This window comes from Heliconius melpomene, chromosome 21 (assembly GCF_056956725.1).
Source record: "Heliconius melpomene rosina isolate 202511_hmr_F chromosome 21, ASM5695672v1, whole genome shotgun sequence".
Classification (NCBI taxonomy): domain Eukaryota; kingdom Metazoa; phylum Arthropoda; class Insecta; order Lepidoptera; family Nymphalidae; genus Heliconius; species Heliconius melpomene.
In genome coordinates, this window is record NC_140409.1 from 6,355,200 (window position 1) to 6,377,738 (window position 22,539).

Here is a 22,539-nt window from a genome sequence, read left to right on the forward strand (position 1 = left end):
AAATATCTATATATCTCTATATTTTAAGAGGCAGGTATTCTGTACCCACCCTCATCAGAATTTTTGCTAACAAAAATACTTACTAATATTTAAGTCTGAATAATAAAAAAGTGTTCATATAAAAGACCACTTTGAAACCAAAGTCGAGATCCTGTAGGCCCCTAAAAATATTTCTAAATATGCCCATGCCAACCACCGCAGAAACCAGTCTTCCTAATTTTCTCTGGGGTTAAACCTCTAGTGTTCTACACTTTCAATTTTCTAAGGTTATTAGATTTCCCTAAGGCATTATGTTAATTTCTATCTACATTCATCTTAACTAGGAAAACTAAAAAAACTATTTTTTTAAAACCTTCCCCGTTTCCTTGATGTTAGGGATACCTCGCAATATTGATATACTTAATATAAGTTATTTCTTTGTAATGCCAACATCTTACAAATTTACACATTGAATATCATTCTTCTGGAGTACTTATGGAATGAAATTAAAAAGTACGGACAATTTAATGATTCTAAGTATCCTAACGACCTTTGACACCTGTTGAAAACAATTTACTTATATAAAGACTATTTAAAATATCGTCCATTAAAAAATAACCATGTTCATAGATTTTTATAAGCACGATGCTGCCTTGTTATTATATGACATTATTTGACAAGTTGACGTCATGATTTTTTCGTAGTTTTGATACTAAGCATCTTTTTATATTAAATATTTGCAATTACATCTTAAATAGATGCGAATTACTTGCGTGATATGAAAATTTGTAGTTAATATGGACGAAGGGTTTAAGATTACTAATGGTTAATAATTTTATAATTTGTAATTTTATCAGTAATTGTAATGTTGAAAATAATGTAAAAAATAAGTATGATGTTTCATTGCATTTACTGCAGCATATAAGTACCTCTTAGTTCCTCTAGTGATGAAAGTAACTAAGAGTTGAGGAGAGAGAGAAAATTCTTCCACTATTGTGTGAATCTTTAACTACAATTTTTTAAAAGTTTCACTTTCAAATTATCAGATATATATATTTCAGAAAAACGTCACAAGAGCTCCAGCAGTCTCGCTGGAATTTTGGAAGGCGTACGTTCTGAAAGAAAAATTGATCTTAGGGGTACATATTTCTTTGTTAACTTGTTTAACAGTTACTTAAATGTTAATTTAATTACACGCTTCCAATGTATGTTATTTCGTTATGTCATAAAATTATAATAATACAATATATTTAAGCTTCAATACCGGAAGTAGATGACCAGTTTACAGTAGCGGAAGCGAAATGTAACGATTTACAACAAAAAATTAATCTAGTTAAAACTCTTAGGAGAAAAAAGAAATTAAAAAAACGCAGGTAACGAGACATATGAATTAATTTATTATGCAAAGATATAGGCACGTCATATTTTAAATTATTTTTATTAATAGTATGACCACGATAGCAGAGCCAGGTCCTACATCAGATATACCTGTGATTACAGTGCACACTCAGCCTAAAACGAGTAAGTTTTTTTTGTTAAATATCTAATAAATTTGGCTTAACTGGAATAAAAGAATATTATAATGAACTAGTAACCCATCTGTGGCTTCGCCCGTATAAATTTATTGTTTTATTATAGCAAAAACATTTTTTTAGATTTTAAAGTAGACGCAAAGTTTGTAAATATTAAATAATATTTTTACATACATTACATTTAATTTTTATTAAAAATAATACAAGTGATATGTGTTACAAATATCAGCACTGCACCCTTAAGCAGCTGATGCTGATTTAAGATGGTTTTAGCTTTGCTGGTTACAGAAATGTCGCAACAGTCGTCGAAGTTACGAAAGTTTGAAAGTGCTTCTATTAAAAATCCGCGCAGATACATCGACCAAGACATCATCGAACAAGAGCAAATGCTTGGTAGGGTACGTGCGTTCAAGCAGGATGACTCTCCTAAAATGCCCAAAGTGAGTTTGTGTTGAAGTAGAGACAAAAATAGATAGGAAGGTAAAATCACAAATGTTTTTATTGCTCTACTAACTACTAAGAAGTGTAGTTTTAACGATTTATTCTCAAATGTACAAAAAAAAAATGATTTTTGATACTTTACGGTCTCTGGGACCGTCAAATTGATGTATTAAAGTGTTTAGTTTTATATATTTTGTAAAAATTTTAATGAAGTTACTAAACATAGGTAGTTGTTTTCTTAATATGCTTAACGTAAGCGTTTCATTCGATTATGCTGTCACTATTTATGTACTTTACAGAGAAGGGGAAACCGTCATGAAACTGTACACATTTCTCCAGTACGTTCAGATTTTAGAGGGGCCCGTGCTGCAGGCGATAGTAAGTTTTTTTTTCAACCATTTGGAAATCAAATTTGTATGGAATAAGCCTATAATTTCTTAATATAAGTATATTATTCGTAAACAAAAAAACAGACATTTATGCTAATGATAATTGTGTAAAGAAGGTATCTAATTATGGACACCCACATCTCAAAGTTTTAAATTTTTTAATAATATTTATATCCAGCATTTGAGCATGGCGTGCAAAGTGACATACGAAATCTGCCTCACGAGGTGTCATGTGGAGATGACGCGTTGTATGACGAACACCACGATAGATATGTCGAAAAATATTTAGAGTAAGTATATGATTTAGTACGTAAAATATTTATACGTATAGAATAAAAACTAATAACATTTTTTATATGTAATAGGAATAAAGAAAAAAAATATAACGGTAGTCGGCCACAGTCAAAACAAAAAGAGACCAAATATGTTCTAAGGGAATCCTCACAAGCAGGTATTTCATTTTTATCATCTTTAATAGATTAATAGCTTTTAGCTGCAGCTCCGCCTGCATGGCCAAATGGAAATATTTAATATAGTGTATGACACATTCTAAGATCCTGGTAAGTCTGAACGCATGTACTGTAGATACAGGTAGTGTTGTTTTAATTCAAACCAGTCGAACTCTTCTCCACTTAATAATACTATTTAAAAAAAATGAGAGAAACTTACTTATATACTTATAATATTATACTTAGGTCCCGATATCCAATGGGTTGAAAATACACGAGAAGATTGGCAAGGACGTTCTTCACCGTCTCCTCGTCGTAATGAATTGTCAAACAAAAAAGGAAACACAATGAGTAAAATACTATATTTTTTGTCTTTTTCACTAGGTGATCTACAAGCTTTAGCTTTGCACAAATATGCTCGTGTAAATGTTATTTTTATTTTTTGGGTGGGCCCTAGACTATTCTGGGGTGGGCATGGGCCACCCGGCCACCTCCTATGCAGATACTTGCAGCAGGAAAGTCATTATTGCGTACCAAGTAAATAAGAATAAAAAAATATGCGAATAGCGATTACCATCGAGTAACAATGAGCGCAGTGACTTCAGATCGGTTGGTGTGGTCTGTGTGACAATCTGTAAATGTAATATTAACATGTGTGTTTGTACAGATACGAATTTAAAAGAAACGGAAGGAAGACCACTTGTGGAATTATTTAACAAAAACCGCCACTCGGCAGAACCCTATCTGCGTCAACATAACGTCAACAGACATACAAAAAACCAGAAAGGTATTGAAATACTTAGAACTTATGAACAATATAAACAATATTGTAACAAATAATATAAATATAACAATACCAAATAATATTGTGAAAATATGTCTTTTCAATAGAAATCAACCAAGAAAATAGTTGTTATTTTTGCAACGCTGTCATTTTGTACAAACGCACAACTTTCATGTAAATAATATTAAAACAAAGATCTACTTTTTCAGAAATATGGTTAATTCTGTCTAATGATCGTGATATGCTAATGAAAAAAATATTGTAACATCGGCACAGACCAATTTTTACATGTTCTACTTTGAATTACATAACAAAACTAATTATAGTATAGATACTTAAGTACTTACCTTCACGCTTTATCCCTAGCGGGGAAGTCAGAGAGGACGGAGCGCCAAACGCTACGGTCTCTACATACCTCTTTCGCCTCGTCCACTGTCATCAACCTCTTTATGCATGCTCTTCGGGTGTCCTCATGCTTTTTACGTGACCTTCCTCCAGTATCTTTGATACGGTGTTTTCGAAGGTCAACCAAGGTCTCCCCCTACCTCTCTTACCACTCACTTTTTATTTTGCCATTCTTTCATCACTCATTCGTTCGACGTGCCCAAACCAGCTGAGCACGCCCTTCTTCATTCTCACCGTGATATCCTCACTAGTACCTGCCATTCTGAGTATCTCTTCATTCCAGATTCGATCAGCTAAGCTGACTCCGCATATCATGTGAACTGCCACCGCGCAGCTGTGCTGACGTTTTGCCATCTCATCTAGCAGCTAAAGCTCACTTAACCCTGTTACCGGCAGCAATACGCCTTTCCACATCCATCTCGTATCTTCCATCTCTCCTGAATGTACTTCCCAATTATACCACCTCATTCATTTGTTCTAAAATTAATACTTCAAGATGGAGCGTCTCCCGTATACGAAGAGCAAACGACGGGTCCTTTGGAAGACGTTACATCAACTAAGTCGAAGAAACAAAAGGTTACATATATATTTTTTTAGCTTCACACTTTCCGCATATAGGAAGCTGGAACGTGGGAATCTGTTCCTTCTGTTCCCCACTTTCCTCCACTTTTTCTCCTGGGTTTACTGTGCCTACTCTGCTAAACACTAAAAAGCATGAAACTGAAGGAGGCTTATGTTTTTCTCTATACAAATATATATCTTTTTTCTGTATAGACAAACAAATTTGCGATATAGCGAAAAACGGCTTGTCTTGCTAGAGGAAGAAAATGAGTGGAAAACCAAATGTTGTTGCCTTAGACACAAGTACTTTTTTTCGATATCCCAAAATACAAAAAAACAATTAACGTAGAAAGACTTTCATAAAATAATTTTGCATTTTAAAGTTGTTTAGTCTTTTAAAATGACCCATTATCACAAAGGCGCGTCGCAAATACCACAGCCGCCGCTACGAGATGCCGACTGTGTCGTCCCAAATGAAGCAGGCGGGCTTTCGCTATTCTTACGGTGTCACCAATCAAGCAAATATTCCTTTCGTAGTGAGTAAAAGTACCGCGCCCTCGCACAACATCGGCGTAAATCTTCAACAGGTGAATATTTAAATATATTTTAATGATTTTTAAATAATCATATTCATATCTAAAATAATATTTTTTTTTAATATTAGGTGTTAAATGGACTTAAAGTTCAACAGCCACTGTCCAGAATACCATTGACTCTAGCACATCACATGGGTTAGTTATAAAATCACTTTTTGGCAAGAATTCTTACTATTTATGATTGTATGTACCTATGAGTGTATTGAAAATCAACACAATCTTTCTTATATGAAACTTTTACAGGTTTACGTCATATACCGTCGTACGGCATGAAAAGCGCGGCAACCGTGAGTTAAAAAAAAAACAATATTCAAACGTACATTATATAGAGATATTTTGTAATAAAAAATTCTTTAAGTGTTTCATTGATTGTCATATATAATTTCTGTAAAACAAAACGCTTGTTAAAATTACATTTCAGGAACCAATACTTCACAATAACGAAATAAACGTTATCAAGCTAGGTCGGAGGATGTTGAGACTTCCTTCTAAGTATATATCGTACAACCGTCTCTTAACGCTGTATCGCGAGGGTGACGGCGTGGTACCGAGGTTCCTACGCGCTATCAGTCGCCCGAACTACTTTTATACGTCCATGTATAAGTAAGTGAACTCCGCAACAAGTTATTTTTTAAATTCAAAATATTTGCAATATTTTTAGGCAGCGGCACAGGGGACTAACTCTGGGGAATGAATTATTTTCACTGGCTCTGGTAAAAGGAAAAAGAGGACAGAGCAGGTCGAGCACCACCTCTGTCCTCTTTTTCTAATTATAATCGGAACTTGAACAGTACCGCCAATAATATCACGTAAATATAGATAGATGGGAAATAGTGTCTTAGCACTAGTTATCTTAACCGCTGCCTACAACGTAATATTTTTTGTTCTATTATTTCTATTAACAAAAACATTAAATTAGTTAGAAATTACAGAAATCCTCTCTCGGTATAAATTTGAATGCGTAGCTTTGTAAAAACTTTTTAAAAGTAGTTAATTATATCTAGATAAAAAATTGTTATTGATAACACTTTAAATAAAGTTATTTATTAAGGTTAATTGTTTTTTTTTTATATATTAAAGCATCCTACCTATCGTAGTCTGGGAAGCTTAAAAAGCAAACAAACTAAATCTGTATTCACCATATAGCAACATTTTTCAAATAATATTTAGATACTTAATTTCTAGATAAAACTTAAATGTTTAAAATAACTTATTTGTAAATAACTTAGAATACGTTGGTAGAGAACATTCTTTGTATAGCTTCACTAATAATGTATATCACTACGACAAGCAGCCTGGTAAGCAATCGCGAAGATTGCGATGCAGCGACATCTAAGGGCCAAGTCGAAAGTCAAGTAGCAAAGCAGAGCCTAGTTGAGTATGCAAACTTGTACCGAGAATACGAACGTGTGGATAAATGCTTAAATGAAAAGTACAGTCCAGAACTCGAAGCACGTAAAGAGGACTTAACGAGACAACTGGCGAACCGCGAAGATTACATACGGAAGGTAATAATAATACAGCGATTTTAACACTACATTAAATTAATAAATAAGAATACACTAACACGATTATATAGATATATCATAAAATATGCATTGAGAAGCTCATAAAAAATTCCATGCTTTCGTATTCTATTATGCCCTTTTGTTAGTGAACGTAGCGCTGTAGACTTCGGACTCTTGACTTCTTCTTCTTCGTCTTGAATCATGCTTGTCCCGTTCTAGAGTCATAATTATTTATATATAGTTATGTAGATCCATTCCTTACAATTTTTGGAGTACAGCACCATCTGTATGAAGGTTTTTACAAAGCGTTGCTACTCAAAGTTCTTTAAAGAGATCACGAATTTGACGAGAGATGGTTTCAAATTTATTATGTGTAATTAAAATGTAAAATAAAAAAAATATTAACAAAAGGTAAAAAGTGTACAGATAATTAATCTACTGTAAAACTGAACTTACACATTCAAATAGGTACCCATAATGTCACAAAATAGCATCAGCAAAAATATATACAAATCATAAAAAAATATAAGACAATCCACTTTAAAAAATATATGAAATTAATCAAGGAGTTATCGGATCTATCATCAGAACCATTTTTTTTTTTGGCACCATTGAATTCTGGATTAGAAGATAAAACAAATCAAAATCATCTTATGACGATTGGCGGCAAACTCGTTTCATTTTCATTTTCTAGCTGGATAACCTGTGAAATCCAAAATTAATATTGTATTATTTATTTGTTATACAGGTTGGAAACGTATGCGCTCCTTTTACGGGAGCATCAAATAGAGAAAAATATTTCAAGCCCATGCCTAAAAAATTCGTGGCGTGTGACGCAATTACGCGTATATACTAATGACGTAAACAATTACTACTACAAAAATACTACTAAAGTTTACTTAAACAACTTTGAACTTTATCGCCAATACCTACGACTCGATTTCGTGAATGAGGCGTGTGCGGCGGTGTCCCTGCGGATATCGGTAGGATAGGTATATACGAGGTGTGTTCAAAAAGTAAGGTGACTTTTCAAATTTGGCGGGCAACGTACTTTCGATTATCGATTTTTTTATTTTGTTATGTTGGTACACTCTTCCCGAACATCTGTACCAAGTTTCAAGTGTATAGCATTTTTTGTTTGGTTGGGAGAGGCGTAAAGGTTATAAGTGTTTTGCGTGCTCGGCGATTTCTTGCTATCGAAAAATATGGATCAAAGGATTTGCATCAAATTTTGTGTAAAAAATAAAATAAAGTGCTCCGAAACACTTAAAATGTTGACAGTGGCATACGGTGAAACTGTTCTGAGTAAAAAAAATGTTTACAAGTGGTACAAACTCTTCCAAGATGGCCGGGAAGATGCCAATGACGAGCCTCGCTCTGGACGCCCAAGCACGTCAACAACTGATGAAAACGTTCAAGCAGTGAAGAAAATTGTTCTGGAAAATCGTCGAATCACTATCAGAAAAGTTGCTGAGGATGTTGGTATATTGCTTGGCTCGTGCCATGAAATTTTTTCTAACGTTTTGGGCATGAGACGTGTGTCAGCGAAGTTTGTTCCGAAATTGCTAAAATGCCCCTGCTCACTCATCTTTGCTGGTGAGAGATTTTTTGGCCAAAAACAACACCACAATCATGCCTCAGCCACCATATTCACCGGATATGGCCCCATGTGACTTTTTCTTGTTCCCAAAACTAAAAAGACCTATGAAAGGACGGAGATTTGCAACGATTGAAGAGATAAAGACTGCATCGCTGGAAGAGCTCAAGGCTATACCGAAAAGTGCTTATGAGAAGTGCTTTGACGATTGGAAAAACCGTTGGCATAAGTGTATTGTATCTGAGGGGGATTACTTTGAAGGGGACAACATAAATATTGATAAATAAATGAATATTTTTTCTTAAAAATACAAAGTCACCTTACTTTTTGAACACACCTCGTATGTCTCCGTGCATCAGTCTTGAGTTCTTGGCGTTTTATTTTACAACGATAATTTTATTAATTATTTTGTTTGAAAAAAACACCTTTTCATTTTTGGCAAAATCTCTTTTGTTTTAATTCTATTAAGCTTTTATAGAGTCGTTAAAATTGTGGTTTCATTTAAAGTGGTGATGACAAAAACATTCTGTATATTATTTTGCTGTAAAGTTTTCTGAGTGACAAACGACAAATTGCATCTTATTGTAATCATAAATATTTGTATATGTTTGTAAGTTCAGTTCACGAGTAGAGCTGCTAGTCTCTAGGTGTGATAAATATTTGAAAATATGGCTTTATTCATATCTATCCGTAAGATATATAAAAACATCCTTTGTTGTTTTATTTTTTTTATCATTACAGCGAGCGAAGCGATCGCATTAATATATTTTTTTAGTCGCCATTCCTTTAATACGTAAGACGTTTTATGGTTAAAGTAGGGCATTTTAATAGTTTTTTTTATATAATATCACCAAACTATATTATAGGATTACTTTACTGTCAGTCTATATTTACCTTATTATTGCGGGGAGGTATCAAGATAAAATTAATATTAAATATCCAGGTCCTTTAAAGCACAGAAACATCGTAGATTTTCAACGCAATGAAAAGAGTAGGTATATATGAATTGTCTCTGTTGCAATTTAATTGCTTTAATTGCATTCACCGCGTAATTCTAACCTACATGGTCGAATCCTATGTTTGTAGTTCATTTCTTACAAAATGAGTGCATACACCCGCAAACTAGTTTGTTTATTTTTATAAGTCTAATAAGTCTCTACAATCATGAAATTGATACGGAACCCTCAGTGAGCGAGGCCGGCTCGTACTTCAACAGTTTTATTGCTTAGATCCTTGATCTTCTTTAAATCCTGGTAATCCTGGTAACCTCAGCAAGGTCTAACTGGATTTTGGACTTGAGCAATATAATTTATGCCAGCTAAACTACTAATTTGTCATTGGTCAGCTTAGAATTAAATTTTATATTCTAATACATGAAGCTATACTTAACAATTATTATTATTTTATTATTTATGACTGTAGGTAGTCCGAGATTACCAACCTGGTAGCCCCCATCCACTTCGAGCTTCTGTTTCAACGGCTGAAGAGACCTACCGCAATTCCACTCTCAATCTGCAGGCCGATATCCACAAATAGTATTCTCATGTTTTGTATGCTTCAGATTAAGTTGTTAAATTGCAAGTTGGTTTAGCACAGTGTCGGTACAATTAATGTTTTTTTTTACTTATATAATATAATAACCTGGAAAATTATATTTGTGTTTCAAAAGTTTTTTTTGTAGCGAAACTTGAGTCTTTTCTAACCTTTAAACATGTGTTACAATTATGAAATGGCCATTATTTTCTTTTCTTTGTTTAGTACTAAGTTTAGCATAATGCAATAAATAACTTATTGTTAAACCCAATAACCACACGACATATGATGGATGAAATTTATACTACGACTTTGTTTCAATGATCTTGATGATTATTTTTAATATTCAGAATATTAAAGTAACTGGATATTTTGACTTTATTGTTTCATTTAAAATAATTACATAGATTTTAATTTAAATGATTAAATAGATACAATAATTCTCTACTTACTCAAGCATGCACTTTTATAGACAAAAATTCGCTAAATATTGAATAAACATAACATCGAAGAATTATTGACAATAATTAAACATAGAGATATTTACATAATAAAAATTAACAATCTTATTCTTCATGAGTAGGTACATAGACATAGTGGTAAAACACACATGCATGTATTAAATTTTAATCTTATTTATATATTATATACATATATTATGTGAGTATTTACATAAGCTGTGATGGTTGATTACGCTTGGAGATAAACGAGACGACATATTTATTGAACGAATGATCTATCTATATATATTTGTAAGATAACATCGAATACATTTATGTTATGGTTACATTTATTATTAAATGAGACAGTTAGAGTTAGGGTTATATTTTAAGATGAATCAGATTTTCTAAAAAATTGTTTAATGGTGGTAATATTCAAAATAATATGTAGAGTCTCTACTCTCAATAGAAGATCTCTACAGTAGAGACACCACCTTTTAATGGACTATTTTGATATTTAGTTTGGTGTCCGGTACTAAGAAATAGCCTCCCGTTGCATTAGATACTATCAAAACATTTTTAATGGAATTTCATTAAAATTGTGCTCAAACAACAGTGTCTTTCGGATTTTTATTATTAGGTCTTTACTTAATAGCCAGCCATTACCCTATAAATATTCTGAAGTTATATAGATTGCCTGTAGCATATAGATTGAATAAATTAACTATATAGCTATGAACAAATTATTGTTAAGCCTTGTGAATAATACTGAAGCTACAGAGGTTTAGATATCTTTTACAATGAAAGTACAGTTCCCCACCACTAAAATATATTACCATTAATTGTTTTTAACATATATTATTATATATTATCGATACCTAATGCTATATACATGAATTTCAATAAATAATTATTAGATTTCTCTAAAAAGCTCAACTATAACTTAAATATAACGTACCTCCTACAAAAAACAAATATGTTAGTCATATGCGTTAACCCAAAATATATTTGAATTTTTTTTAATAAAAAGGAACAAACGTTTATTAATAATTACATTCTATGCTATAGTTTGTGACTACATTATTAAAGTGCCTAATATTAAATCTATAGTTAATAATAATTAATGCTTTTAGCAACAATAAAAAAAGCGGTTTTTTTCTAATTTGTACATGAAATACTCGTGTGACAGTAACGGCGTCAAACAAAATTTTGGATTTTTTTTCGAAAAAGTTTCAAAAACTTGCTTATCTGTTTTTAGATTGTAATCGATATTGTGAGTTATGAGAACAATCAGGTGTTTACAATTGGGTCATAAATATGTAAAAGTAATTTAAATACTTAATATTAAGTTAATAAAAACGTATTGCTTGGTTATCTAGGAGTACTAAAATATTCTAGAAACAATAAAAACACAAGTCCTTAACGAATATTGTTTTTTTGTGTTATTTATAGTATTTTTATGATTCTCTTAAAATATGTAGAACAATGACATTAATTAACGATTTTATCATCCAGTCCGTAAAGTAGGTATAGATGATGTGCTATATATTATTTTGTTTGAGTATTTTTATAATAAATATCTAGTTACGAGAATCCGTGGAAGAAGGCATTTCGCCATCGATCTTGTGCCGGGCGTGAGCGTAAGCGTCAGCGAGCGCTGGCCAAGCGTCGGAGCCGGCGGCCCACTCTGACGTGCTCACCTCGGCAGGTCTGTCCACGCTCTCCGTTTTGGTGCATTCGAGTGATAATGGTTTAGGAGTTTCAATCCTGTGTAATAAACAGTTTATATAACTTTGATATAAGTTTATAAAAGAAGAATTTATTTATTTATTGTTTTTAATAATAATCCTTCAAAAATATAGTTCTTCATAATATTTGAAGATATCCCCGATTCATCTCGTGTATATACTAGGGATCATCTTGGACCTATCCTAAATCTATCCTAAAGTAGAGTTTTGAAAAATGTAAAATATAATAGTATTAGAAGTACATATAAAGTAGATCTTTCGGGTATGACAGCAGATGATCACATAAACTTGCTTTAATTAAGCGCTTTCAAATCCATAATAATTTCAATAATATAATTCTCCCTTAAGGTGTTTATCTAGTAGGATCGAATCTATCGCATATCGAGATCACTTTTTGTCACTGAATCTACTGAGATTCGTTTGTCTGTTTTATACATAAAAATAATAATAACTTGTAAAAATACATATATAGGTACCTTGTAGTACACCTTGTGTATAATTTGTAATGTTTGTTGTTATTGTTATTATTAAGTTATTATAGTTTAACAAAATATGTACTTGAATTAAGGTTCACATTTCGTTGAATGTTGATAAAAAATACCTCACGCGCTCAGGCGACTGCATCGTGTCGTTTGTGCTTGATATTTCCAGGTCCTCAGCATAGCTAAGATGAATTTTCTCTCCGTCGCTGCGTTGATCTTTTTCTGCATCATTTATAAAACATTTAGTAAATTCAAATAAATAGGTCTACGTAGTACGTACTGGTATACTTATAATAATTCTGAATACATTATAAACAGAGTTGAACAGAATAAAGGAGGCTTACCTTCGACGTTAATAGCTGCTTCAGGCCAGCCGAGTGAGTCGCCCTCTACGTCTACAGGCTCGTCCTCGGCGTCGTAAGTACGTGTGTCACGTGGACGCTCCTCGCGCCGCTCGTCTTCTAAATCATAGCCCAGCATACTTTCGACTGTGTGATGACGTTTACGAGTACGTAGCTTTAGTCGCCTCTGTCTGTTGGCCCTTATTCTTTGGTAAGTCTGAACAATATATTTATATTAATATAACCTTATAGAAAATTATGCATCTACTTATTAATAGTTAATTTTATTCCACAATATATAATAATTTCAATATAATTGTGTTACCTCCCAACGAGCATCTTCATCTTGATGGTGCAAGGAATGTGATGGTGCCGATGCATCTCTCGGGATCGCTGTCAAGCTATATAGATGTTGTAACTCTTGTAGAAAATGTGCTTGTGCTACTCCCGGACCCAGTCTTGCACCGCATACACCACAAGCTGATTTGCGTTCTCCATCAGCTAAATAAACATTTAAAAAATATATATCGAGGTTAAACATCATAAGCATCTGAAGTATTTATTAACACAAAATTTCAAAAAACTTATTTAAAGATTTTTTTTAAAGGTCTCAAAACCTCGTACGAGTAATTTTCTTGAAAAAATATACCTGAAAATAAATCATGTGAATCAGAGCAAGTAGCCGTAGATGGTGGGTCTTCGTCTTTGCAGGGTCGCGGAGAGGCTGATGCAGCGGATCCTGGTGAGCTAGTGTCATCTCGCACTGCATAACCATGACGATAAAGAGGCGGTGTACTGTTTTCGTCGCGGACACTCTGAATAATTAAAATATATTTTTAAATAGTAAAACTAGAACTGTGTTTCGCAATTGGTTTATTTTACTTACTCTTAAAGCTTGTCCGACGCTTTGACCCAAAGCGTACTGTTCACCCAAATGTCTTGCAAAGGCCTTTCCGGGATAGAGTGGATGAAATGCGCCACCTATGGGCCGAAACGCTCCACAGCCAAAGCTCTGCAGCGCTGGATGCAGAAACTGCGGCGCCATGTGGTGAAGGAAACCCTCCATTATGATCCCTGCCGTCTATAATTATTTCTTTTATAACATGGTTCTATTTAAAATATTATTATGTATATTACGCACAGCAACTAAATTAAATATTATATTAAATATATCTATACTTATAATAAAATCGTAAGAGGGTCAGTGTCAGTACTTGGAAGATATTTAAAAAAAATGTTATTGGGAACTTTTATATCTTTTTTTTATGGGTAATGGAACCCAAACAATGATTTTTAAAGCTTTTGTCTGTTTGTGCGTTAATTATTGCTAATCTTAGAATTGGCTTAACCCGATTTAAATGCAGTTTTCACTATTGTATTCTGGCAATCTTCCGAAAACATCTAGAGTTTATTTTATTACAATTGGTTCATAAATAAAAAAAGTTATGTCAATGTATACTACTAAGTTTGACTGTACTGAAATTGGTACAGAACCCTCTGTGAGCGAGTCGGACTTGCACTTGGTTGGTTTTTTCTTAAATACACTTAAATAAACATTTATATATTTCATACGGGCGTAGATGCACGGGCCTCTGGTACATTATATATACAAAGCTTTTTTAAAAAAGCGAACCGACAAAAAACTGAGACGCACAAAACAATAAATCTTTTTGATATTATTTATTCGTATAAAGTAAAGTTACAGCCAATCCAATAAAGGACTTATGTTTGTAGCAATACATTTGCATGCAATAATTTTTATTGACAATTTTGCACTTGAAACGTTTAACTCTATTCTGAGATTAGCGTGATCTGACGCAAACACGAACAGACAATTTGACAAACATTGTTATGGGTTCTATTACATTAATAAACACCCCCAATTCCATTTACAGGCAGCGATAATTTAGTTTTATTTTATATATTATTATAGATTGTTGGGTTGAGTTCAAACACTAAGACGTCAGTGGTGTTGACCGGTTGACGGTTGCCTTCGCAGTACCAACTCCAATTAACACTTAGGCAATGGGCGAATTGCCTACGTCGTAATCAATCGTGCAGTAAACAAGGATGTCCTTTGAGTCAGACAACACACCCCGTGTTGTCCTTAGCTTTAACAAACAGTCGACCACGTGTCTGGCGCTTTCATTTGTTGTCTATGTTAACAAGAGCCGTTCTGATGCATATGTTTGTTGCTATTTAGAAAACAAATAAATCAGTTAAGACATTCCGTTCCCCACCTTCCGAGGCATTGCGTGTTGAATGGCCCAGAACGAAGAAATGAAAATATTAATTAATGATAATTCATTCCCTCGAGGGGGGATCGAACCCGCAACCGTCGCGTTACAGTCACACCCTTATGCCGCTACGCCATGACGGCCTCTAGAAAGAGAAAATATTTTTTTTAACTTATTTATTTAAAAGTGACAGATAAAATTAAAAATATAAAATAAAATTAGTTTGTTTGTCTTGTGTTAGTATAAGAACGTCTTTTGATGTACCTACTGAATGGATTTGGATGGAACTCCTGTTGTATGGCTATTAGGCCTAAGCAGGGTCATAGCTATAGTTGATTTTGAAGACTAGCTCTCAATTTAAGATCTGGAACATCTGATGATAGCCATTTCTTATTGCTCCATCAAAATTAAAAAAGTTATTCATTAGGGTAAAATAAAAATAGACAGCGAGTTAAGGCCGTCGTAGCACAATGGGAATGCATTTGATTGCAAACAGGAAGGTTATACGGTATATCTAAGTTTCATTACTTTCCTTTACCAGAATACTTAATTTGTCTATTTTTTTCTTGTCCGGTAACACAAACAAAAACCTAAAATATTTTAGCTCTTAATTGCGACAAAAACGGATAGTGATAGAGAAATGGCCATAAAGTCCAAGAAAATGATGTGGCGAATTACCTACCTTCTCAAAATCACAGTACAGGCTCTACCCAAAACACTACCTAAAAAACATATTCCTTATATATCAATTATAATATTGCACTTAAATTCTATATTAAAATGCTTTTAATATGCTGCTATACGATCTGTATTGCACAACAGGCTCTCATATAAGTATATAGGGTATACAGTTTTGCAATCAATGCGACAATCTTAGCTTAATAGGGATCTAACGTTTACCGCACTTCAGATTGATAGGTGTTATGCAAATAGCCACTCTCGTGTTCCACTGGACCTAATACAGGGCAATCTAGATGCTTGGGACGTTTAAATTTATAAAATTGACTTTAATATGATACGGATGTCTTAATATAGTTATGTAGATTGGTTGTACTATTGTTTCTTGTTAGTGTTTAGTATGTTATAAATACAAAAGTAATTTACCATTAATTATAAATTAACGATAAAATACTTAATACATTTTAAAAATGAGATTATAGAGTACTATCACTTATTTATAACGGAGCAACGTTAAACAGTTTGGTTACTTTTAATCATTTCTCTTTATCATTAAACGCTACTTTAAATAGTAAATAGTGTACCTTTAAAAAGTTATGAAAATCGTTACCAGAGTTTATTATTAAAAGAAAATCAATTTACGTATTGTATTCCTTAAACAAGAAGAAGCAATTGCTATTAGGTAATTCCATTTCATAGTGCTGTGCCTCCGGTAATGTACTTTTGTAAGCAACGACTAGAACAGTTGGTGTTTGTTACGCGCGCTACGTGCAAACCTAAACAATCGGGAAAAGAATAGTATGGCGAAGCAATAAATACACCTACTAACGTAAACTTTATGAAATGGTACATTTGGTGCACTCGTATAATACGTTTGTCTATTTTCAGATAAAAGAACGTCCTAGTTCAAGTTGTGTACGCAGTTGAGGGTGGATTTTAAACTCTAGTTATAATAAATATGTGGGTTCCCTCGTTTATCATTTAGAATTATTTTTCTGTCGTTAATGACTGTATATGGGTCATAATCAGAAAAAGTGTACATTTTGTGTCTTTTCTTGTCCCGCTACTTTGAATGCGTTTTAAAAATACAATTTTAAAGATAATTTAAATATTTTGCCATTTACGATAAATTTACTTATTAACTTAAAGATTTTTGTAATATTTTAAATGTATTATGGCTATTAATAGTATTTTTTGTTAGTTGCAAAAAACTTTTCAAAATGCTTCCATACAATTTTTCGTGTCCCATTCACCACTTTACTTTTTAAAAATTGATTTGTTACGAATGTTTATGGTTTTATTTGATTTCAGATATGTTTATATTACTTTACTTTATTCAAAATATTAAACAAAAGTACTTTTATTGATATATTATTTAATAAATAATATATATGAATTAAGTAAATTTGTCCCAAAATATTGTCTTTTTTGTTACTCAGGGCTAGTAACGTACAATTAAATTATGAATGCAATTATTTTGGATGGTGTTTAATATTAGTTTTTATTGTGGCACCATAATTCTAAAAGTCAATGCTGTCGTAGCTACAACAAGTAGTGTTCTCGCAGCAGTTGAGGGGTTCAAATATTTTAGACGAAATATGTAAAATTACATCTCAGGGTTATAAACGGCTTTTATTTTGGTAAGTATTCTATAATTTCGTTTTCTTGTTTATGTTATTTGCTTCTTTTTACAAAATCTCAAAAAAGAACTTCAGTGCTTACACATGCAACACGTGGCTTATGAGCAAATATTTAAAAAGGTTAGAATTTCTCAGACTTTATTCTCAATTGCGTTATATTTCGTTACGTAACGAAACTGAGAAAATATGAAGCCTAGTTCATAATTACGTTACCATCGGAAGATATGTATATAAAAAAAAATTGCTGGCATATGAAAAAAATAATTGGTGACTTTGATAACGTAAAGTAACCAAAAATAATAATTTTTAAGTTTTTTGCCTGTTTGCTTGTTTGTCTAATGTGTTTGTGCACGCTTATCTCAGAAACGGCTTAACCGATTTAGTTAAAAACATTTTTTTATTCGTCCTGAAATTAGTTGTGATTTTGTAATTACAATTTTTTTTTCTCGAGATAGTGAATTAATAAATATGTAGTTCAAGTGGGTGAAGCTTTTATTTAAAAACAAATACATTCTGTACTAGCGTTGTTAAAGATCTAAACAATAAACATAAAATATTATTAAATATCTATTGATAAATATTTTTTTATTTTCAGTAAGCGTCATGGCTCCTATGTCAAATGCTGAAAGACATAAAATATATAGAGAACGTCTTAAACAGACCAATCCTATTAAATATGAAGATATGCGGAATATCTTCCGCATTAAACTTAATTCCAGTGATAACAACTCAAATTTTGATGTATTTTAAAGTGGATTTAATTTTATCATTAACTTTGTGATCTTTAGAAATATAAGTTTATTACGTTACGAACTACCATTATTATATTATTAATATTGTCACTTTGTTGTTTTCTTACATTTATAATCTGTTAATTCAACGATTGAATCTTTAAAATTTTAATTTGTGTCTCATTAAATAAAAACAACAGTAGTTTTATTCGTATAATATCCTTACTTTGTTGTGTATAATGCGTTATATCATCAGTTTCGTAACAAACATTATCAGTGTTGTTACTTATCAGTTACGTTACGAATTCGAAAATGTCCACTTTTCTGATTATGACCCTATATTAATTTCTAACTTGATCGTTTTATTTGCATGCGGACTATGTCAAGATTCCCAATTCAGTGAAGTCAAATATTTATGTTTAAATGTATTATATTTTCTGTTCTGAATAAGCAACATATAACGTTGAGAAAAATTAAAGAATATAGAGATAATAAAAGAGAGAATATAATTTTATTCTAAATTTATTTAGAGAATATAATTTATTTATTATAATTTCATTCTAAATAGAAGCAGTCTAATTTTAATCGTTATTGTACCAGTATAGAAAATTAAATCGTAACTTTTTTTATAAGAATAAAATTTTAGGACTTTTTAAACAGTGTAACTTATCTTGCTATTGGCCAATAAGTGGGCAATAAAACCGAGCGTATGGCGGTTGAAAGAAATACTGCTGGGCCTGATTTATGCGTGATAGGAATGCGCCCCTTTTTCAATAAGCCTCGATAAGAATCATTGCTTAGAGCCGCGGAACGACCCGCGCATGTAATTAAATATATTTTTTCTAAGAGTACCATTCCTAAATCGATCTTCTAATATTGTTTTTGTTCTTTTAAAACTTTATTAGATGATAGATTTTAAATTTACTTCTAAATGGTCCTTCAGTATGTGGTAACTGTATGTTTTTTTTTTTAAACTATTGGCCGCCCGTTCAATTCAACGTCACATTTTGTCCTACGATAGTGGAGAAACAAAAGTAAATTAGTCTTTCTAAACTAAAACTTAGTTTTTCTAAACTAAAACTTTCTTGAGTGGAGATCGAATTCACAACCACCGCAATGACAGTCAAACACTCTCCCACTGGGCCACAAGAATGTATTAAAATTAACCACCATACTGAACAACTGTAGCTAAGGCGGCATTTAGTTATAATTTAGCTGGACTTTCATCAATGGAATGGAATGAATGGAATGGAATCAATGGAACTTTTGAATGGCCTATCACAATCAACAATTTTTGTCAAGGATGCATATAGTTATACATAAAGAGTGCAAGTCTTTTTAAATCCATTCAATAGTTTAGCTTTTAACGGCAAAATTACAAATTAAAACAGAAAAACAAAAAAAGATCAAATACATACATTCATACTCTATTAGTGTTTTCAAATTGTTTTTACACAAATATATTCAATGTATATAGATATCAAACGTGACTTGATGCAGTCATCTATTACTAACAATATATATAAATAACTTATATAAACGTGCCTAAATTTTAAATTAATATGAGTTTTAAGTATTTCCTATGCTAAAATAACCATATTTATCTTATATCTTATTCTTTATCTATAAAATCATAATTACCAGATATAATTAAGACGACGCAGGATCTTAATTAAGTTAGAGATGTGACCGCAACGCGAAAGCTGTGTGTTGAAGCTTTAACACGTATTACTGTGTCTAGTGTGGTTTCAATATCAAAGTTGAATTACCAATACAATAATAACAAATCCTTTTTACTATTGTTTTATTATACCTATGAATTAATATAGAGAATGTTGACTTGTATAACAATAAATTTGTCAGGTTGTATCAAGAAAATAAAAATAGCTCAAAGTATAAAAGTTAGATATTGGCTATATTTTACCTCTAAACTAAACATATCCATCTAACAGTATAAGTCTAGTTAGTACAAGCTGGAAGGGCTGGGACGGAGGATGGGGCAGATGTAGAGTCAAATCTTGAGCTTTAATTACATCCTTAGTGAATACAAAACTTGGCATCCACATTGATACCCGATTCTTTTGATGAATAATTTGATGGTTTAATAGAGAACGAAACAATACAGTATTGAACTTGGCTCTCATTGGTGGTCATCATTTCATAAGCAAAATTTTCATTTGATTACCAAGTGCACTTAAAAAAGAAACGTTAAATAAATTAGATGATATTACACAAACAGGTATATCCTATATTAAATTTCACTTGTGTAGTTCTTTTTCTATTTTTAACTAACTTATTTTTAGAAAAAGGAAGAGGCTCTACATTCGACAACTATTTTTTTATTTGACCGTCGATTTTTTTCTTCATCATCTGTAAACCGATTTCATTTTTTTTTATTTTAATTAGCGTACTTCCCCATTATTACCACTACGTCAGGATCTGATAATGGAATCCTGACAAATCGAGGAAGATCTTCAATTTTATAGGCAAGCACTGTGTCTTTCATATAATTTCTTTAATAATCATATATTTGGTTCATGCAGTCATCATCTGATGACATTGCTGATGATACGCAAACCCTTAACGTTTAGGAGTAAGGAGATATTTTTAAACAAATTATTGGGACTTATATATTATATATTTCTGATTCTAGTAGTAATAACAGTTGTTATTATTATACATTAATAATTTATTATCGATTTGAGCTACCTAATAACTATTTTTAAAGTAAAATTTATTGAAAGTAAAGAAAATTTAAAATATATCTATTTAATATTTAAACTCTGTTATTTTTAAAGTCGGTGCCAGCTATGAAAAAATAACAAGTAGATATAAACATTTTTTGTAATGCGAATATTGGTAGGTTTATAAGATGTGTTTGGGAGAGGTATAGTTAAAACTATATAAGCTACAGTTACATATAGAACTCTTACATAAAACTTAATTCTTTACCTATAAGCTCATTCAGGAATATTGCTTGATGGGTAACTTATGAACCCCAACTTTATATTATATTTATTATAATTAAAGTATTTAACATTAATATCTACATAGTGTAACCGAAAATGTCGTTAAATATAAGATTTAACGAAAAAACTATGCTGCAGCTTTTTCAACAGTCAACACCAGCAAAAATATTAAACAAAAAAGGCAATTGTACATAGTTGGTACATATATCTTTTTTTATGAATTCCTTTTCTTTAGTTTCGGACCTCAACGGCACGCTTTATTTTGTTACCAGAGCGACAAAAGAAAATAATTATTTCTTCTTTCAAACCTCCGGAATCGAACCTACAGTAATCGTGTTTTCAGTCAGACGATTAAATTATTCCTTCCGAACATTATATAGTCGTATTAGGGTATAGAGAGCTCTTTTTTTAACATTAATAAGATGTAGTACACCTTTACAACGTTTAAAATACGTGATAAAATATATTATTTATTTTTTTTCTAACTGTATTATAATTTTATTAAAATTATAAAAAACAATGTATTAAACTTTAAAAAATCAATTTTATTATTAATAACAAAAACTTTTTGCGAGTCGAATTTATTTTCAATTATATAACAATATCCTAAAAGGGCCAGCCAGACACAGCTCTATTTAGCTTAATTTAATAATATTAGAATAAATAAATTAATACAGCATAACTTTTAAACTAGTTAAAGATTATCATAATTTGTTGTGATGATTTCAATTATATTTTTGGTGGACGTAATTTTATATAAACGTTGCTCTACTATTTAATTCACTTTAAGTACATACTTATAGAGAAAAATATTAGGTGTACAGTTTTAATTCGCATCGCGTAATTTATTTTAGATATCATACCATTTATTAGTATTAACAGTGGTTAACATCCATAGTTGTCCCGAAACTGGCGATTTCTGAAAATATCATCCACCAAAAAACTATTACATTGTAACCAGAACTTGGATCTACAAAGAAAAAGTTAGTAAAATCTAGAACATCACACAAATGGGGCAAAAACGTTTAATTAAAAAAAAACCACAATAACTTTTTTTTTAATTATATTTTTTCCTAATTATTATATTCTAGCCAATATATGTTTCGAATTTGAAACTTACCTCGTTGCAACCACAACACAAAACTACGCGGAGTCGGCTAGAACAGCGCGCGATACGTGCTCACACCGTGAAAAGCTACCGATGACTGCAGGGTGGTGGTCTTTGGGCGGTCTTGCTTACGACACGCCCATTCGCGCGAAGAAAAAACAAACACATTTAAAATTTATTGCATTTCCACGAAGCACTTCGGTGGTACTATTTAAAAATGTTTTTTTTTTGTCTCTACTTAAATTTTTCGTATCTTTCTCGAAAATAGGTATGTTTAAATTTTTAACTACATTCGAATTTTAAAATAAAAGTGAACATGATAGATAAGTTGCGAGGTATAATTTAATTAACGTTAATTTAACATTTTTTGTGTTGTTATGTGTATTTCGTG

General features: G+C 31.8%; 2 protein-coding genes across 4 annotated transcripts; one reads left to right on the top strand and one right to left on the bottom strand.

Annotated features, from left to right (window-relative positions):
• Nucleotides 1-776: 776 nt before the first annotated feature.
• LOC146527043 (uncharacterized) lies at nt 777-10,150 on the top strand. The gene is made up of 17 exons (XM_085206636.1): nt 777-804; nt 1,041-1,118; nt 1,235-1,352; nt 1,427-1,500; nt 1,785-1,951; nt 2,210-2,330; nt 2,520-2,631; nt 2,707-2,792; nt 3,037-3,212; nt 3,358-3,627; nt 4,436-4,555; nt 4,960-5,127; nt 5,205-5,271; nt 5,380-5,423; nt 5,558-5,739; nt 6,431-6,644; nt 9,664-10,150. Exons 1-17 carry the CDS (start codon nt 777-779, stop codon nt 9,775-9,777), a joined length of 2,139 nt encoding a protein of 712 aa, XP_085062762.1. The 3' UTR covers nt 9,778-10,150.
• tey (teyrha-meyrha) lies at nt 10,135-22,261 on the bottom strand. Of its 3 annotated transcripts, none has more exons than XM_085205504.1 (8): nt 22,161-22,238; nt 21,904-21,959; nt 13,672-13,866; nt 13,435-13,600; nt 13,111-13,286; nt 12,789-13,002; nt 12,564-12,666; nt 10,135-11,981 (listed from the first exon to the last, which is right to left on the bottom strand). In XM_085205504.1, exons 2-8 carry the CDS (start codon nt 21,904-21,906, stop codon nt 11,795-11,797), a joined length of 1,044 nt encoding a protein of 347 aa, XP_085061630.1. In that variant the 5' UTR covers nt 21,907-21,959; nt 22,161-22,238; the 3' UTR covers nt 10,135-11,794. The 3 variants fall into 3 exon arrangements, with proteins under 3 accessions (XP_085061630.1, XP_085061631.1, XP_085061632.1); XM_085205506.1 differs by having other exon boundaries at nt 11,840-11,981; nt 12,569-12,666; XM_085205505.1 differs by lacking the exon at nt 21,904-21,959 and having other exon boundaries at nt 22,161-22,261.
• Between the last annotated feature and the right edge of the window lie 278 nt (nt 22,262-22,539).

Excerpts from the sequence above, each read along its gene's own strand:
- LOC146527043 (XM_085206636.1), top strand. The coding sequence starts at position 777 with ATGGACGAAGGGTTTAAGATTACTAATG. Across the intron at positions 1,353-1,426 it reads AAGAAATTAAAAAAACGCAG|TATGACCACGATAGCAGAGC; the intron begins GTAACGAGACAT and ends TTTTATTAATAG. Across the intron at positions 1,952-2,209 it reads ACTCTCCTAAAATGCCCAAA|CGTTTCATTCGATTATGCTG; the intron begins GTGAGTTTGTGT and ends GCTTAACGTAAG.
- tey (XM_085205504.1), bottom strand. Across the intron at positions 13,003-13,110 it reads ATGAAGATGCTCGTTGGGAG|ACTTACCAAAGAATAAGGGC; the intron begins GTAACACAATTA and ends TATATTGTTCAG. Across the intron at positions 11,982-12,563 it reads CAGTCGCCTGAGCGCGTGAG|GATTGAAACTCCTAAACCAT; the intron begins GTATTTTTTATC and ends TTTATTACACAG.